General features: G+C 40.0%; 1 protein-coding gene and 1 pseudogene across 1 annotated transcript; one reads left to right on the top strand and one right to left on the bottom strand.

Moving 5' to 3' along the window:
• The first annotated feature begins 401 nt into the window (after positions 1–401).
• On the top strand, positions 402–1,340 carry LOC132190981 (uncharacterized). Its single transcript, XM_059606004.1, has one exon. The coding sequence runs from the start codon at positions 402–404 to the stop codon at positions 1,338–1,340; it is 939 nt and encodes a 312-aa protein (XP_059461987.1).
• Positions 1,341–6,450: 5,110 nt separating this feature from the next.
• On the bottom strand, positions 6,451–13,623 carry LOC132190979 (subtilisin-like protease SBT3; annotated as a pseudogene).
• Positions 13,624–15,075: the final 1,452 nt, after the last annotated feature.

Below are 15,075 nucleotides of genomic sequence, written 5' to 3'. Positions count from 1 at the left end.
TGAAGGAGTGTTTGAAAACTTCATTCATTCGTTAAATGTCGTCTGCCTTGAATCTTGAGTCATTTTATAAGCTCTCATTTTGGATCTAAGCATGCATTGTAATCTGATGATATTTTCTCGTATTTTATCTACTCTACTCTCTGTAAACAACACTAAATATGTAATTAAATCTACATTTTGGAAAACTAAACGACATTTCTTAATATTATTATTTATCCTTTTAGGAAACATTTGAGTCTCTTGGCTGTCACCAGACCTCCCTGTCTCTCTAGCACTCTCAGCCGTAGTTGGGTTATAATACATTTTCAGCAAAAGAAAGCTCCGATGGAGGGAGGCATTTGGGTAAACCCTTGAATGCCCATTGACCCAACCACCACGGAGAGAGCCGAGAAAAGAGAACAATGTCCGAAAGGGACGATCTTCTCTCCCAACCCCCCACCTGTTCTCCCCCTCTCTCCACCCTCCTTATTTCCCTCAAAATTTTCCTCAGAAACAAACTACTTTTCCTTTCCCTATTTGCCCTCACCACACTCCCCCTCTCCTTCCTCCTCGTCTCCCTCTCCCATTCCTCACTCCCCTTCAAGTCCCACGTCCTCCACCTGGAAGCCGTCGCCCACCTCTCCTCCACGCGCTTCGAGGCCCGCCACGTCTGGAAGGACTCACGCGCCCACGCCCTCTCCCTCCTCAAACTCAAGGTCCTCTTCTTCCTCCCCTCCTATTTCCTCTCCCTCCTCGCCGCCGTCACCGCCGTCAACTCCACCGCCTCCTCCTGCCACGCGGCCCGCCCCACCCTCCTCACGGCGTTCACCGCCGTCAAGCTGACATGGAAGCGGCCCTTCGTCACCACCATCCTCATCTACGCCCTCTCGCTCTTGTACGCCCCGGTCCCGCGCGTGTTAGCCCCTCTAACCGGATCGCCAGGGTCCGAGTTTCTGGTGCTTGTAATCGGGTCGTGTTTCGAGATTTACTTGATGGCGGTTCTGAGCCTCGGTCTCGTGGTGTCGATCGTGGAGGAGAGGCTCGGCTGGGATGCCATTCGTGTCGGGTCGGAAATAATGGCGGGCAGGAGATTGTCCGGGTGGGCGCTGTCGGGTTTGTTCGTGTTGGTATCGGGCGTGATCTCGAGAGATCTGCAGAGGATGATGGACGGTCTGGATTCGCCTTTAGAGTCAACGACATCGACGGTGATGATGGTAGCGACGGGGTTTAAAGATAAAGTGGGGTTAATCTTTTTGTATGGGATAGTTGTGCTTTGGAGTTACATTGTTACCACAGTTTTTTACTGCGAGTGTAGAAAGCGACACGTAGGTAGGGGTGAAGATGAGAGCGTAACAGTTTAGACATGTAATTTTTTATTTTTAATTTGTTTTGGGCAGGTGGTGAAGTTACTTTTTTCAATTCTTTTTAAGCCAATGGAGCATTTTGTTGCTTGCAATGACATTTTCGTTATTTTCTTTGGGGTTTGATATTTTAATGTATTATGGGCCTAGTTTGCATAGTTCTACGGAAACTGGATTCTGTGGGCTACAAAGCTGGCTTTTGTTTTTAAGCAGCTCTTCACTCAGATTCTGACATGAGGCATTTTAAATAGCTTATAATGGTAATCATTTAAAAAAGAAAAATAACTTTTATGGGATTGTGGCATTAACTCACTATTTTGTAAGGGTGTCAAGGCGGTTATGGTTAACGGTTATTAGCAATAACCGCTAATCGTAATCACCTTAGCGGTTAGTAGATTTCATTAACCGCAACCGCTAACCGCCGGTTAGTGGTTAATGAAATAGATAATCGTGTGCTAACCGCTTTTTTAAAATTAGGCTTTTTTTTTAGCTTTTTAGGCGTATTTGGGCTTTCTTTAAGGCTTTCGGGCCTTTTTGGGCTTCTTTTTTATCTTTTTTTTTTTTTTTTTTTAGTGTCTTCTTGGGCCCAATTGTTATAAAAAGAGCTCATATTGAAAAATCAAAAATATTTGACCCAAAATTTACATTTACTTGTATTTTAAAAAAATTTCCTTAAATATTAAATCATAATCGGTTAACTTTTTTTTAAAAAAAAAATTTAAAAACAACATATAAAAAAAAATATATTCAACACAACATATAAAAAAAAGTTTAGAATTTAGACAACTGTCACAACATATAATGATAATACATTAATACTTAAATTGTGTTTATAAGTAACACATTAATTGGTCATTGTCTAATCCAATGTCAATTACTTAATTTGATATTATACGAATCATATCATCATTGTACATTAATAATATGATTCACTTGAAACCTTGAATAAAGTATTTGAATTGTCATTGAATCATATGATTAAGTATTGATATTATACATTTATATTATTCATATGCATATGTAGACTTATATAGACTTAGAAAATATATAGACTTATATGTTTATAACATACATTGAAAATAAGTCTCTAGATATTTAATTGTTGTATTAGCATGAATTTGTATACTTATGAGTTATGTCATATTATATATGTATAATTTGTTATTATATAATCAAATGATTTAATGGTCAATTGATCATGTGATATAATCATATAAATTACAGTGATAATATATTAATACTCAAATTGTGATTTAATTATTTTTTAAAAAAATTGTGATTTAATGATCAAATGATTATATAATATAATCATATAAATTATAGTGATAATATATTAAGACTCAAATTGTGATTTAATTATTTTTTTTAAAAAATTGTGATTTAATGATCAAGTGATTATGTTATATGTATAAATATTTTTATAATTAAAATTATAAAAATATATTATATAAAAAAGCGGTTAGCGGTTAGCGGTTACGGTTAGTAAACCCAATAACCGCTAACCACTAGGCGGTAATAGCGGTTAGGCAGTTAGCGGTTAATACGGTTAAGCGGTTAGCGAGCAGTTTTTAACCGCTCGCATTGACACCCTTACTATTTTGTGTTTAGACACCTAAGTTTGGAACCACTTAAGAAAAAAAAAAAAAAAACACAAAATACCTCATCATACCAAATCTAAAGCCAAAAAATATGAAAATAATCATGTACAAAACCACCAGATGGGACCCCATGCCCACCGCCCAGGCTGAGCGCCGCCTAACTTGAACCGCATGCCTGAAAAAAAACCCACCCCAGTGCTACTCCTACATGGTTACGACTTTGCTCCACCGCGAATTTTATTTTTTATAGATATATGGGTTTTCTCCGGCATGGGGTTCAAGTTGGGGGACATTTTCTTTCCGGCATGGAGTTTAGCCTAGGTGGCGTTCTCTGGCGCTCGGCCTAGGTAGTGGCGGTGGGGCTCCAACCTTGCCTGACGGTTTTGGTGGGTTTTCTCAAAGTCCGGGTGGTGGTAGGGTTTAGCCTAAGTGGTGGTGGCGTGGTTCGACCTAGGTGGTTGTAGTGCGGTCCAGGCTGGGTGGTGCTGGTAAATTTTTTTTTTTTAGCTCCGCAACCTAGATGAAGCTTAAAAAAAAAAAACAAAACAAAACAAAACACAAAAGATAAAGTAAATGATTTATAACAGCCTACCAAAAACGGTTATGAGGTTAGTTTCCAAAATCAACGTTCCTCCATATCCCATTATGGCAATACAGCGAGTTGTAACCTGCAATTCCTCGCTTGGTTCAGGTTGTCCAGCACAGAGGTTCTCGTCAGTGTTATCTGCACGGCGCCGATCACTGAGTTTCATCCCGTCTACAACTCTTGAGGTTCTTCCAATTAAAAGCTTAGTAATCTAACACTTATAATAATTTATAAACTTACTCCAAACTATTATTTATCACATTTTTGTTTTATTAAACTTCTAATTCCCCCAAAATATTATTTATTACTAATTCTAAATACTAGCCACTAACCTTAAACTAAATAACGAACACTTTCTTTAATTTTAATTAAAATAATGGGTAAAGTTCATATACTCCCCTCAAACTACCACCCAATTGACAATGTTCATCCCTAAAAAAAAAAAAAAATTATTAAAACATTATCAATGTCTCCTCAAGACTAGCAATAAGACAAAAATGCCCCTATAAATTTCTCAATAAGACAACAATACCCCTATAAATTAAAAAAAAAATGATTTTTTTAAAAAACGAAAATTTGTAATTAAAAAAAAATTAATAAATTTTTTTTATATATTTTTTTGAAAAACGAAATTTTTTTAAAACAAGAATTTTTAATTTTTTTTTTAAACAGAAATGTTTATTAATTTTTTAAAATTTTTTTTTAAAACGAAAATTTTATATTTTTTTTTAAATGGAAACTTTTATTTTAAAATTTTTTAAAAAAAAATCAATTTTTATCGAAACTTTTTAATTTTTTTTCTTATAAAAAGGAAAATGCTTTATTATTTTTAAATTTGGCCACTGTTCGGATTTTTTTTTTGTTTGTTAATTTTAGGTTTTTTCTAGAAGTTTTCGTATTTTTGTTTTTATTTTACAAAGGGTAATTTCATCATTGAGGAACATTGACAATTTTTGGTAGTTTAGGAGGGGACATCGTCACAATTGAAAGTTTGGAGGGACATTGTCAATTGGGTGATAGTTTGAGGGGGTATGTAGACTTTTCCTTAAAATAATTTATCCAACCACTAAATATTATTCTAATTTTGTAGCTATAAATCTCTTATTTTTCAGTTCTAGCATTTTTCAATGTTGGGTGTCACCTTGTTTAACCCACGTCATCTTACGTTGTTTTAGACACCTTACCTTATTTGGCACATCTTAGCATCACTCTAACCACAATAGGATGTTATACAATATTAGACAATTCAATCTCACCCTTTCTATCAAGCTTTAAATGATTTTGCATACAAGTTCTTCGCATTTTTCTTCTTTTTTTTGGTATTATAGTCCATATATATTTTACAATTTAGAGTAGGTTGCGATATTTCTATCTTCTTCCACGGGTCATTGATTCCTTTAACACTAGTCTCTCTTAAGTGTCTTTGTGTTCTTGTTAGAATATTAATCAAATAATTAAATTCATAATTTTTATTGACTTAAGCTTTTAAAATAATTGTCGATTTAACTTGTATGTCATGAGTTCAAACTTGAGTATCTAGTTTATCCTCATTTCGGGTGTTGGGCCCGATCAATTATTAAAGGAGAGTTTGAGTCAATAAGTAAGGGAACATAATCCTCTCCAGTCCAACATGGAGTGGAGAATATCTTAATGGTGAAGATCTATCTATAGAGATCCTAAGGAGATAGATGACATTAATTAAAAAAATAATAAAATTATATATATATATATATATATATATATATATATATATATATATTAAAAAAAAGGAAAAATAATGGGAAAAACTAGGTGGGTGGCCAGACTCCATTGAGGGTGGATGCACTTCACCCCCATTTAGGTTAGGTGGCTTCGCACCCTAAACGCCGGTCTGGGTGGTCGGTCACCCCATGGCACTTAGGGTGGTCCGGCCAACCCCAAGGGGTCAAATCTAAAATAAAATAAAATTAAAAAAAATAGTTTGGCCTTCTACCGGACCACCCTCAAGGCCAAATAAATTTTATTTTTTTTTATTTTTTTTGCTCGGGCCTCGCCACGAACACTTATCAAGACCGGGTGGCTTCGCCACCCGACGGGCCGGGTCTGTGGGTGGTTGAAGCCACCCCTCAAGGGCCAAACGATTAAAAAAAAGATTTGCCCTCAGACCACCCCCAGATGGGTGGTCGGGGTTGGCCCCCAGCCCCAACTGGGTGGTCCCGCCATCTCCCCATTGGTGGCCGCCCACCCCTTGGTTTTTTATTATTTTCTTTTATAATTATTTTTAAAATTTATATATTATTTTATTATTTTTTATTAATGAGACAAGTGTCCCATTTATGGCCTTAGGATCTTTATAGAGAGATCCTAACCATTAACTGAATATTCTTCAGTTCAAAATGGACGGGAGAGGATCCTGTTCCATAAGTAAGAGGAATGTTACAATATTAATTGAATGATTAAATTCATTATTTCTTATTAACTTAAGTTTTATGGACAACTGATAATTTAACACTAACAAGTTAATGTTATACATATGAACTACGGTATGTTAATTTTATTGAGAAAATGTCAATGTAGCCCTTAATTATATGATCTCTATTTTAAAGTTAACTGAAAATTGAAAACTTACAATTAATATTCAGCATTAAATTATGGGGGCAAAAACTATATATAAAGGAGTTCAATATTTAGTTCATGCGCTTTTTGGGCCCATCAAGATGGTTTTTGTTCAATCAACTCATCATGGTCACTGTAATTATTTTTCAAATGCATTAGAAGACAACATCCAATATACTTTTCTTTTCTTTTTTTCCTTACCAAATAACATGACGCATAAACCAAAACAGAAAAAAACAACAAAACAAATGGCTAGAGACAATAAAAACAAAAAGACACAAAAAGAACAGAACACATATAGGGATTGAAATCCTAGAAGTGGCCCATATACTCAAAAGAAACCCTCAAGAATCACGACGATGAGGCTCCTCACGAGATGTTTTCTATTTTCTTCAGCCCATATTAGCTGACCAAATGAATTTGAAACGGCCGGTATCTTTTCAGATGACAGGGTAAGAGGATAAGTTATCTTCTCATACTTCCTTCCAAATACTAGTGTCTTGGGCATAATCGTAACATTAAAGCCCTCCGGTGCTGTCACTACGGCATTGTAAGTTGTAGCTCCTTCACCAACATTGGTTACAGTCCTTTGAAAGTTAATCGGTTTCGGTTTCAATATTCTTTTATTGTATGAAATGAAGAATGATGGGTAATTAAGATCAGAAGATGGGTTTGAACAGCTATAATTATCTGATCTAGTAATCTTCTTGATGTTTTCCTTGTATGATTGAAAAGCACATAATAGATTCACATGCATAATCTTGTGGGGTTGCGTCATATACCAAACCAGGGTCTAGTGCTTTATTAGGATCTATGTGACCTGCTCCCATGGCCAGAGGTGAAGCCATTTCAGAAGCACTGATGTAGACCGAAGTGTATGGGACTTCATGAAGAAGACGGGAATGGATAAGTGTGTGAAGACGCCCCAGAAGATGGTGACACGATCCCAGACTCGCGCAGCAAAAGAAGTAGTCCCTGGAAGTGCGATCGATCGCACCCTGATTGCGATCGATCGCAGTTCCCCTGTGTTGGAGAATGGAGTTCCTGGAACTGCGACCGATGGCCCCTGTTTCAGCGATCGATCGCATAATTGAGCGCACCTAGCCTCTGGAAGTGCGATCGATCGCAAGTTACCTGCGATCGAGCGCACTCGGGGCGCCTATGTTACTTTTCCGCATTTATTTCGCTGTAAAACGACTTTCTTTCCTTATTTTGTTGGGATTAGGGTTTTGAAAGTCCCTATTCCGTATTCTAGTAGTATTAGGAGTATTGGAGGCTATAAATACATGCTTATAGCCTCTAGCAAACTCAGTTTATGATTATTATTTGGTTTTCTCAATAAGAATACTCAGAGTTGAGTTTCTTCATCACTTTTCCCTTAAATTTATAGATAGCATCTATTGATTTGAGAAGGTTTCTTTGATTCTTGTGATAGTCTCACAATCTTAGAAATATTTATCCCTTCTACTTGCTGTTTTCTTGTTCACTACTAACCTCCGCTGCATCAGTTGGTATCAGAGCCCAAGTTTCTTTCCATGGCACCAAACACAAGAGGAGGAAGGGGTAACCGCTATGCAAATTTGGAGAACGTGTATGAGCGTGAGGACTCAGTTCGTGGAGAACAAGCGGCAGCACAATGGCAACTTATGGAGGACACAATCGCAGAATTGAGGGCACAACTTGCAACCGCCAATACTCGGTTGGCCAATCCGGAGTTCCACCGTGAGCGTCGCCACCAACCCCCACCGCCTGGCTCGGATGGGGAAGACGAACAAGGTACGGAGAATGAAGCTGGAAACCCTTTTGCAGGGCACCGAGTACATGGCCATCAACCCCATGTACAAGCCTATGCCAATCGATGGGAGAGCGGTTTCAAACTCGATATTCCAGAATTCCACGGGGGCCTTCAACCCGAAGAATTTTTGGATTGGATAGCAGCAGTTGGAGAAATTCTTGATTTCAAAGGGGTGCCCGAGGATCGACGAGTTTCTTTGGTCGCAACCAAATTCCGGGGAAGAGCAGCGGCATGGTGGCAACAATTGAAGCAAGCAAGGGAACGACAGGGCAAGAAGAAAATCAACAGTTGGGATAAATTGTTGAAGCATATGCGACCGGCCTTTTTACCATACAATTACACCCGAACCATGTATCAAAAGCTGCAAAATTTGAGCCAAGGTTCGAAGTCCGTGGATGAGTATACGGAAGAATTTTACAAGTACCTCACTCGCGTGGATCTAGCCGAAACAAACGACCAATTAGTGTCACGATACATTGGAGGTTTGCGCCAACAAATTCAGGATTCCCTAAACCTCTTTGATCCCCCTAACGTGTCCGAGGCCCATCAAAGAGCACTATTGCTGGAAAGGACGGCATCTAGAGGGTCCTTTGGAGGATTTGGTCGAGGGACTGGGGGCAGCACAAACCGATCAAGTGGGCCTTTCACGGCACGCAGCACCACTCCCGCCCCAAACCAAGGCCGTACCCCAACCACCATGGGGCCCCCGACTCGAGCTGCAACATCCAATGGGCCTAAATGTTTTAAGTGTGGAGAACCGGGCCACCGGATGGCGGATTGCCGCAAAGGAGAAAGATATGGTAAGGGGCTACTCATTGACTCGGGAGACACATTCGGAGAACCAAGAGAGGAGGATGAGCATGAAGCGGTGTTCGACGACTATGGTAGGGTGGATGAAGAATTTGTCACCGGGGATGACAGCCCTCTATTAATGCTTCGGAGGGTGTGTTTTACACCCCGGAAGGCGGAGAGCGACGATGGCCAACGCCATAATTTGTTTCAGACAACATGCACAATTGGGGGCAAAGGGTGCAAGCTTGTCATTGATGGGGGTAGTTGTGAGAACGTAGTAGCGGAGGAAGCGGTTCGGAAATTGGGCCTTGGGACCGAGACACACCCGGCACCGTACCGCTTGGAGTGGCTTAAGAAAGGAAACGAGGTAATAGTATCCAAACGTTGCCTTGTGAATTTTTCAATTGGCAATAAGTATAAAGATGAAACATGGTGTGATGTGGTGGCCATGGATGCATGCCATTTATTACTCGGACGGCCATGGCAATATGATCGGAGTGCTCATCATGACGGGAGGAAGAATACCTATAGTTTTTTTGTGGATAATGTCAAACTTACTCTCCTTCCAAACTCGAAAGAAGATTCCAAACCTTCTAAAGGGGCGGGTCAAACATTGCTAGCTAAGCATGAGTTCATTAAGGAGATGCTCGATTCGGATTGTGTGTATCTCTTATATGGCAAGGAGTGTGGCTCTACGGAGGTAGTTCCGACTGCGGTCACGGGTTTGTTAGACGAATTTTCCGATGTGTTCCCGGTAGAGTTACCCAAGGAGCTTCCACCCCTTCGTGACATTCAACACCAAATCGACTTGGTGCCCGGTTCTAGTCTTCCCAACCGCCCACATTACCGCATGAGTCCTAAGGAGCATGAAGAATTGAGGCGACAAGTGGAAGAACTTCTCGTCAAAGGGCATATTCGGGAGAGCTTAAGCCCATGTGCAGTCCCCGCCTTACTCACGCCTAAGAAGGATGGCACATGGAGGATGTGCGTAGATAGCCGAGCCATCAATAAAATCACCGTGAGGTACCGATTTCCTATCCCTCGTTTGGATGATTTATTGGATCAACTGAGTGGGGCAAGGGTTTTCACAAAGCTGGATTTGAAGAGTGGGTACCACCAAATTCGGGTGCGGGTTGGCGATGAATGGAAGACTGCGTTCAAAACGCGCGAAGGGCTCTATGAATGGTTGGTGATGCCATTTGGGTTGTCCAATGCTCCTAGCACCTTCATGAGGGTGATGAACCAAGCATTCCGCCCCTTCATCGGGAAGTTTGTAGTCGTCTACTTTGATGACATCCTCATCTATAGCTCCACCGCGGAGGAACACATTCGACATATACGGGAGGTCCTCGATGTGTTGCGCAGAGAAAAATTTTACGCGGCACCGGCTAAGTGTTCTTTCATGGCCGATTCGGTTCTTTTCCTTGGCTACGTGGTGTCCAAAGATGGGTTGGCGGTGGACGAGTCCAAGGTCGCAGCAGTTCGGGATTGGCCTCTCCCAACAACACTTCATGAGGTACGTAGCTTCCATGGGTTAGTATCTTTTTATCGGCGTTTTATTCAAAATTTTAGTACCATCTTGGCACCTCTTACGGAGTGTATGAAGGCGGGAAAATTTGTGTGGAGTGACGCTGCAACTACCGCCTTTGAGTTGATCAAGGTAAAATTGACTACAGCCCCATTACTAGTCCTTCCGGACTTTGACTTACCCTTTGAGTTACATTGTGATGCCTCAAAGATCGGCATTGGGGCGGTACTCAGCCAAAAGAGCCAGCCTGTGGCTTATTTCAGTGAGAAATTGAAGAATGCACAACTTAATTATAGCACATATGATATTGAGTTTTATGCATTGGTGCAAGCACTGAAACATTGGAGCTCATACCTTGCCTACAATGACTTCATCTTGTATTCAGACCATGAGGCCCTCAAACACCTCCATAGTCAAGATAAGTTATCATCCCGACATGCTAAATGGGCTGCCTTTGTCCAACAATTCTCATTTACAATCAAGCACAAGTCGGGAACCTTGAACAAAGTGGCCGATGCCCTCAGCCGGAAATCATCTCTGTTGACCGCCATGAGTTCGGAGGTACTAGGCTTTGACTTATTGAAAGATTCTTTGTCTATTGATCCGTTTTTTGGTCCCATTGTTAGAGAGGTCTCGTCGGGGGTCAGAGACGACTTTGGTTTGTACAATGGGTTCCTTTTCAAAGGTACTCAACTGTGCATTCCTGAGGGCAGCCTGCGCTTGAAGATTATCCAAGAACGCCACAATGAGGGGCACATGGGGCGGGATAAAACACTACAACTGGTGGCGGACCAGTTCTATTGGCCGAGCATGAGGAAAGAGGTGGAACGATTGGTGAAAAATTGCCGAATTTGTCACGTGTCCAAGGGGTCGGCTACCAATGCTGGCTTGTATATGCCCCTTCCCATTCCAGAGGGGCCGTGGACCAATGTGAGCATGGACTTCGTGCTGGGCTTACCAAAGACCCAAAGAGGTAACGACTCTATCTTTGTGGTTGTTGATCGATTCTCTAAAATGGTGCATTTCATTGCTTGTAAGAAAACAGCCGATGCGGTACATGTGGCACAATTGTATTTTCGAGAGGTCTACCGCCTACATGGGCTACCATTGTCCATTGTTTCTGACCGAGACACACGGTTCCTTAGCCACTTTTGGCGATGTTTGTGGCACTTGTCTCGTACTAAGCTTGACTTTAGCAGCGCCTACCATCCACAGACGGATGGGCAAACAGAGGTCGTCAACCGCTCACTAGGAGCCTTACTTCGGAGCTTGGTAGGGGAGCACCTCAAGTCGTGGGACCAGAAATTGTTCCAAGCCGAGTTCGCCTACAACCGTTCCACTAACCGGAGTACCGGCCTTAGCCCATTCACAATCATTTATGGGAGTAATCCTCGTGCCCCATTGGATTTGGCGCCTATTCCGGATTTGAAGCGTCCTCATGGTAAGGCCGAAGATTTAGTAGCCCAGATCATAGAGGGTCACCAGTTCACCACTCAAAATTTACAAGCCTCCACAGCAAAGTATAAGGCGGATGCGGATAGGAAGCGCCGGGCTGTCGAATTTGAGGAGGGAGATTTCGTGTGGGCCGTGTTAACTAAAGATAGGTTTCCGGTGGGAGAATACAACAAGTTGGCGGCTCGCAAGATTGGTCCAGTCGAGGTTGTCGAGAAAATCAATTCAAATGCTTATCGCTTGAAGTTGCCTAGCCATATTAAGACGTCTGATGTCTTTAATGTCAAACACCTTGTCCCGTTCACTGAAGATTCTTCGGACGAGGATGCAAATTCGAGGGCGAATTCTCTCCAACTTGGGGAGGATGATGTAGACCGAAGTGTATGGGACTTCATGAAGAAGACGGGAATGGATAAGTGTGTGAAGACGCCCCAGAAGATGGTGACACGATCCCAGACTCGCGCAGCAAAAGAAGTAGTCCCTGGAAGTGCGATCGATCGCACCCTGATTGCGATCGATCGCAGTTCCCCTGTGTTGGAGAATGGAGTTCCTGGAACTGCGACCGATGGCCCCTGTTTCAGCGATCGATCGCATAATTGAGCGCACCTAGCCTCTGGAAGTGCGATCGATCGCAAGTTACCTGCGATCGAGCGCACTCGGGGCGCCTATGTTACTTTTCCGCATTTATTTCGCTGTAAAACGACTTTCTTTCCTTATTTTGTTGGGATTAGGGTTTTGAAAGTCCCTATTCCGTATTCTAGTAGTATTAGGAGTATTGGAGGCTATAAATACATGCTTATAGCCTCTAGCAAACTCAGTTTATGATTATTATTTGGTTTTCTCAATAAGAATACTCAGAGTTGAGTTTCTTCATCACTTTTCCCTTAAATTTATAGATAGCATCTATTGATTTGAGAAGGTTTCTTTGATTCTTGTGATAGTCTCACAATCTTAGAAATATTTATCCCTTCTACTTGCTGTTTTCTTGTTCACTACTAACCTCCGCTGCATCAAGCACCTTACCTGTACTGCTCTATTGGGCGTTGCTCATTATCCAATATGTTAGCAGTGGTCATAATGGTGGAACTTTGAAGCTATTGTTAAGGGGCTGTCATAAAGCTATTACTGCGGTGGTGCAACATAAGCTGCCACCCGAGCATGTGGTGCAACACCTTTGGCAGTTCCTTCAGCATAACCAAAGAAAGATGTACCTTTTACATAATTCCCAGCAAGCTATGGTGGAAACTGCGGTCCCACGCCCTGAGTCGTCCCTAGCTGATGAGTCCACGCCATGAAATGAGCCATTGTTTTCAGCTTTCAAAGCCTCATTGAAATATCTAGCCCCTATAAGCTTTTTGTTACACATGGAGGAGTTAAAGTCTTGTCCACCCTTACACAACCCTTTCCACTGGGTTGGAGGTGGTGTAATTATACCATCATCTTTGAAGCTTGGGCTTTCAGGCCATATACCGGAATCTATGACCCCGATGATAATATCTTTTCCATGGTTTGAGGCATTCATCAAACCAGTAGTAGGGTTGAGGTAGAGAAATTCAGGGGTATGGGTGGTATGGGGCCGCATCATAGTACTATCACGATAAGAAGAGATGAGCCCTCGAGATTTCTTTAGAGCTTCTAACTCATCTACAGATAAAACAACGCTAAAACCATGTAGGGCATTATTGTATATATATAAAAGAGATGGTGATGATGATGGGTTTCCAATTAATGAAGACTGGTTTGTAAATTTGTGGGGGTCAATAGTTGATGAGTACCAGTTTTGGTGGCTACTAATTAAATGCCTTGGGCATGAGGGGCTTGTCCGTATGAACAATATAAGTGGATCTCTTTCCTGAAATTGGTAAAAGATTAAGACCTACCCAAGACAATGTAAGAAAGACCAAGTATGGACGAATAATCCCTTTGAGAACACCCATGGTTTCTTCACAACTAAAGCTTTTGCTCAATGTGAAGGATAAAGCAATTTATGTGTTATATATATAGCAGTCACAACTCACAATGTTTCAAGAATTTAGAAAATTGAAAGAAACAAATAGAAAAATATATTCAACTACTGTAAATAGATTTTATTAAGTGTTTCTATCATTTATGATTTTTCTAATTCACATAATTAACTCACAAGTAACTAGGAGATGTTGAAAATAAATAGTAGGTTGCCTCTCATATAACAGAAAGGTTGTAAACTTTTAAGCTAAATAAGTGGAGAAAGAGTTCCCAAGAGATAGCTCAATTGGCTGTGACCACGCTTATTAAAGTAGATGTCACTAGTTTGAATTCTCCTCCCACCTTTTATGCGGACATGTCAAAAATAAAAAATAAAAAAAGTGGAGAAAGAAAAGGAAGGCACGATATTAGAGTTATAGCCTCCCTTAGTTAAAGGGGGGGGGGGGCAAATAGTGAATCACACTTATTTAAGATGGATGACTTATCAAGGCTAGAAATGTTAGAAAAATAAAAACTAAATTTGCTCTAGAAAATCTCTCTACCATTAAAAGAATAAATATATACATTTTCCTTATTATGTTTTAATTATATTTTCTTTATTAGATTGTATTGCTTAGCACACATAATGTCACCTTTTCTAGCAGACTTTGCCTTGTTTTTCATGCCTTGGCTTTTGTTGGACACACTTTACCCTAACAATACAACCCAATGTATTATAATAATTGAGAATTAACCAAACAGAATGTATTCCTTATTGGGCATTAGTATATACTTAGCTCCAAAAGTTTACCTAGCTACTGTAAGTTGAACAAGTTACTACACTCTAGCACAAAAAAAAAAATTAAATTAAATTAAAAAAAATAAAATTAAAAAATAAAATTAAAAATTAAAAATTAAAAAAATAAATAAAAATAAAGAAGAAGAAGAAGAAGAAAAAGCCAATCAATATATAGCAAAACAAATAAAAAGTTGAAGGAGAAACACAAAATGTTTATGAAAAATTCCATATAAAAAATATGAATGATTATAAACACCTTCTTTTTTAGGTATTTTATACTAAGGATTTTGGTCCTTTATGCTTACTAGAAGTTTAGATATTTAGTGTTTGATATTCAAGAAGTTGCAATTTGGTTATTAAATTACTTAAAATGTTACAATCAAGTCTTTCTATTTATCTTACTGATGACAATACAGATGGCAAGTCATGTTAAATAGTTGATATGGCACGACTTTTAGATGACATGAAAACTAGTGAGGATTCAATTCCAATTATTTAGATAATATAGAGGATTATTATAACGTTTGAAGTATATATGTATATATAAAATACTAGATCGAAACCTCTCATGACCTTAAGGGACATCTCATGAACTAAGGTTGTAACAAGAGGTGATCCTTGGTGATGCTACAAGCACGTTAATGGC

The sequence above is a fragment of the Corylus avellana genome, chromosome ca8 (genome assembly GCF_901000735.1).
Source record: "Corylus avellana chromosome ca8, CavTom2PMs-1.0".
Taxonomy (NCBI): domain Eukaryota; kingdom Viridiplantae; phylum Streptophyta; class Magnoliopsida; order Fagales; family Betulaceae; genus Corylus; species Corylus avellana.
Note: the sequence above shows the minus strand (reverse complement) of the source record. Positions and strands in the feature narration are given on the sequence as shown.

Excerpts from the sequence above, each read along its gene's own strand:
- LOC132190981 (XM_059606004.1), top strand. The coding sequence starts at position 402 with ATGTCCGAAAGGGACGATCTTCTCTCCCAACCCCCCACCTGTTCTCCC.